At 31.5% G+C, this 2,105-nt stretch overlaps 1 protein-coding gene across 6 annotated transcripts in view; it reads right to left on the bottom strand.

Annotated features, from left to right (window-relative positions):
• The window catches only part of NFIB (nuclear factor I B), a 219,464-nt gene that overhangs the window by 19,766 nt on the left and 197,593 nt on the right, over window positions 1–2,105 (bottom strand). For 4 of the 6 annotated variants that reach the window (XM_015594522.1, XM_015594523.1, XM_025051401.1 and 1 more), the window contains one exon: window positions 119–207. The exons of the other annotated variants lie outside the window; for them this stretch is intronic. In XM_015594522.1, coding sequence (XP_015450008.1) covers window positions 119–207 — 89 coding nt within the window. The remainder of the gene's footprint in view (window positions 1–118; window positions 208–2,105) is intronic. 6 annotated transcript variants of the gene reach the window in all.

Here is a 2,105-nt window from a genome sequence, read left to right as displayed (position 1 = left end):
TATAGCCAAAACAACTAAATTTTTAACATATATTTTCTACAAAGCTAGTTAAAAACAAACACTTAACTCATGTAATTTTTAAGTGTAAGTGTAGGGTTGGAAATAATTAAAATGTTACCTTTGCCAAGTAATTCCCAATGTATCCTCACTGGTACTGGGGTATAAATGCCTGCCGTTTTGATTCATGGTCCAGTCACAAATCCTCAGCTGTCAATTGAAACCTAGCAGTCAGATATGGATCGAGCAGTACTACAGATTTTAGTATTTAAATGAACACATGCAAACTAGTACTGTACATGGCATTAACCTTACTTTCCCATGAGGCAACATAAAGAAAAAAAAAAAAAAAGCAAAAGAAAACCTTACTCTGAAAAGCAAAATTCCTAGACTCTTTTTTTTAGAAAAAGCTATTGCAATATGCTTCTCTATTAATTAAAGCATACAAGAGAAACAAGTGCTTAGAACATAACAATTAGCTATTATTAGAGTACAAATTGAGCTGCAATAAAAGCAAACGTTAATATTCAATAGAGAGATATATTTTAGAAAGAAAATAAAAAAGCTTTTTTTAATGCAACATAGCAAATAATCTGCATTGAGTAAAAGAATAACTGTAAGCATGCAGTTTGCAAAACGTAAAAGACATGCAGTTTAGAGGAGAAAGGCCCCACCTTATAAACATTGTCCCTGACTTATGTTTAGAAGCATCAAGGTATTCAGTTTTAGATGTTTACTAGTTTTGTTTTATTCAAAGTGGCATTGTTTAGAAAGAGTTGATAAGAATTTCTACTTTTATTTTAAACTCAGAGTTCTGGCATTTAAAATACTTTACCATATCTGAATAGAGTGAGGAATGCACTGAAAACAAGCTGAAACAAATTCTTCCCAGATCTCCGAATCATCAGCTCTGCCCTTCAGAGATTGTTCCAGTAACCCTATCCAGCTCTGTTTGGTTAACAGCTGCCCTACAGTGCTAGCAGATTTATTGAAAAGATATACTGCTTATTTTTATGCTTAAGAAAGTAAACTTATCTGGCTTTGGGGGCAAAAAAATCCACTAGGAAATCATGATTTTTAATCTTTAGATAGCCATGCTGTAAATTAACTGCATCTTGCACTGAAAAGATGACTTATTCACAGAAATCCACTAAACCTTGTTTGCTGCTTTTCAGTAAGTATTTCCAAAAGATGATGATTGGAGCCAAAGTGCCTTTAAACTTATGATAAATTATCTCAATCCTTTCTGATAACGTTATGGCTAAAAAAAATTTGGTTATTAAGAATCTTTACTTTTCCCATTAGACTCGAGTTTCTACATAGTCTAAATAAAACTGATTCTAGAGTTTTAAAATAACAGTTTTTGCTCATTTTTCTACAGATCTCTGAGGCTCCTAAATACCACCTAAAATTTCTAAAACATGTGTTTTAATTATATTGCTATTTCAGGTAAAAGTACTTTTAAAATTTAAAGAACTGAAAAAATCCCTAACTATAGATAAATAGGTAAATAGATAACAGATTGATAGATATGTAGATTCTGTTCAAGATATGTCATAAAGAAGCCATATGTCAGTAAAGAAAGTAAATTAGAATGAAAAATATTCTTAAAATGGATCATAATACTTGCATAAAGGAGAAAAACGTATGCTTGATTAGTTTTACATTAAACAGATGACAAACTTTATGGCAAGATTTTTTAAAAGTTCTCAAAATGGATCATCTAATCACAAATGCAATGTGATGGGGCAATCTAAAATTGTTTTTCTGTAGTAACAGTAAGCCAGTTGTCTATTTCAAAATATTTTTTTTAAAAAAAAGCAGTACTATGAAAATAATCTAAAAACAGTTCAAGAAACTTGACTTGGTATAAAGATCCTCGGGACCTCTTATTCTGCTCTGGTCAGTGAAAATCCTAGTTTTAAATCAATTAAACATTCTCAAGAAGGGAGGGTTATATTTAGGCATAGCCCAGGATAATTTTGCTGATTATTAACTTCAGGTTAGTTTTTGTGAGGCTCTCAAGGTTAGACTGCAGAAGTTTTCAGAAGACACTTTCACAAAGGCACGTAAACCTAAACATCACTCATTAATTGGACTAGTCCCAC

Source organism: Pteropus alecto, unplaced genomic scaffold (genome assembly GCF_000325575.1).
Source record: "Pteropus alecto unplaced genomic scaffold, ASM32557v1 scaffold95, whole genome shotgun sequence".
NCBI classification, from domain to species: Eukaryota; Metazoa; Chordata; class Mammalia; order Chiroptera; family Pteropodidae; genus Pteropus; species Pteropus alecto.
The sequence above is the reverse complement of the archived record's forward strand: the minus strand, read 5'-3'. Positions and strand labels throughout refer to the sequence as shown.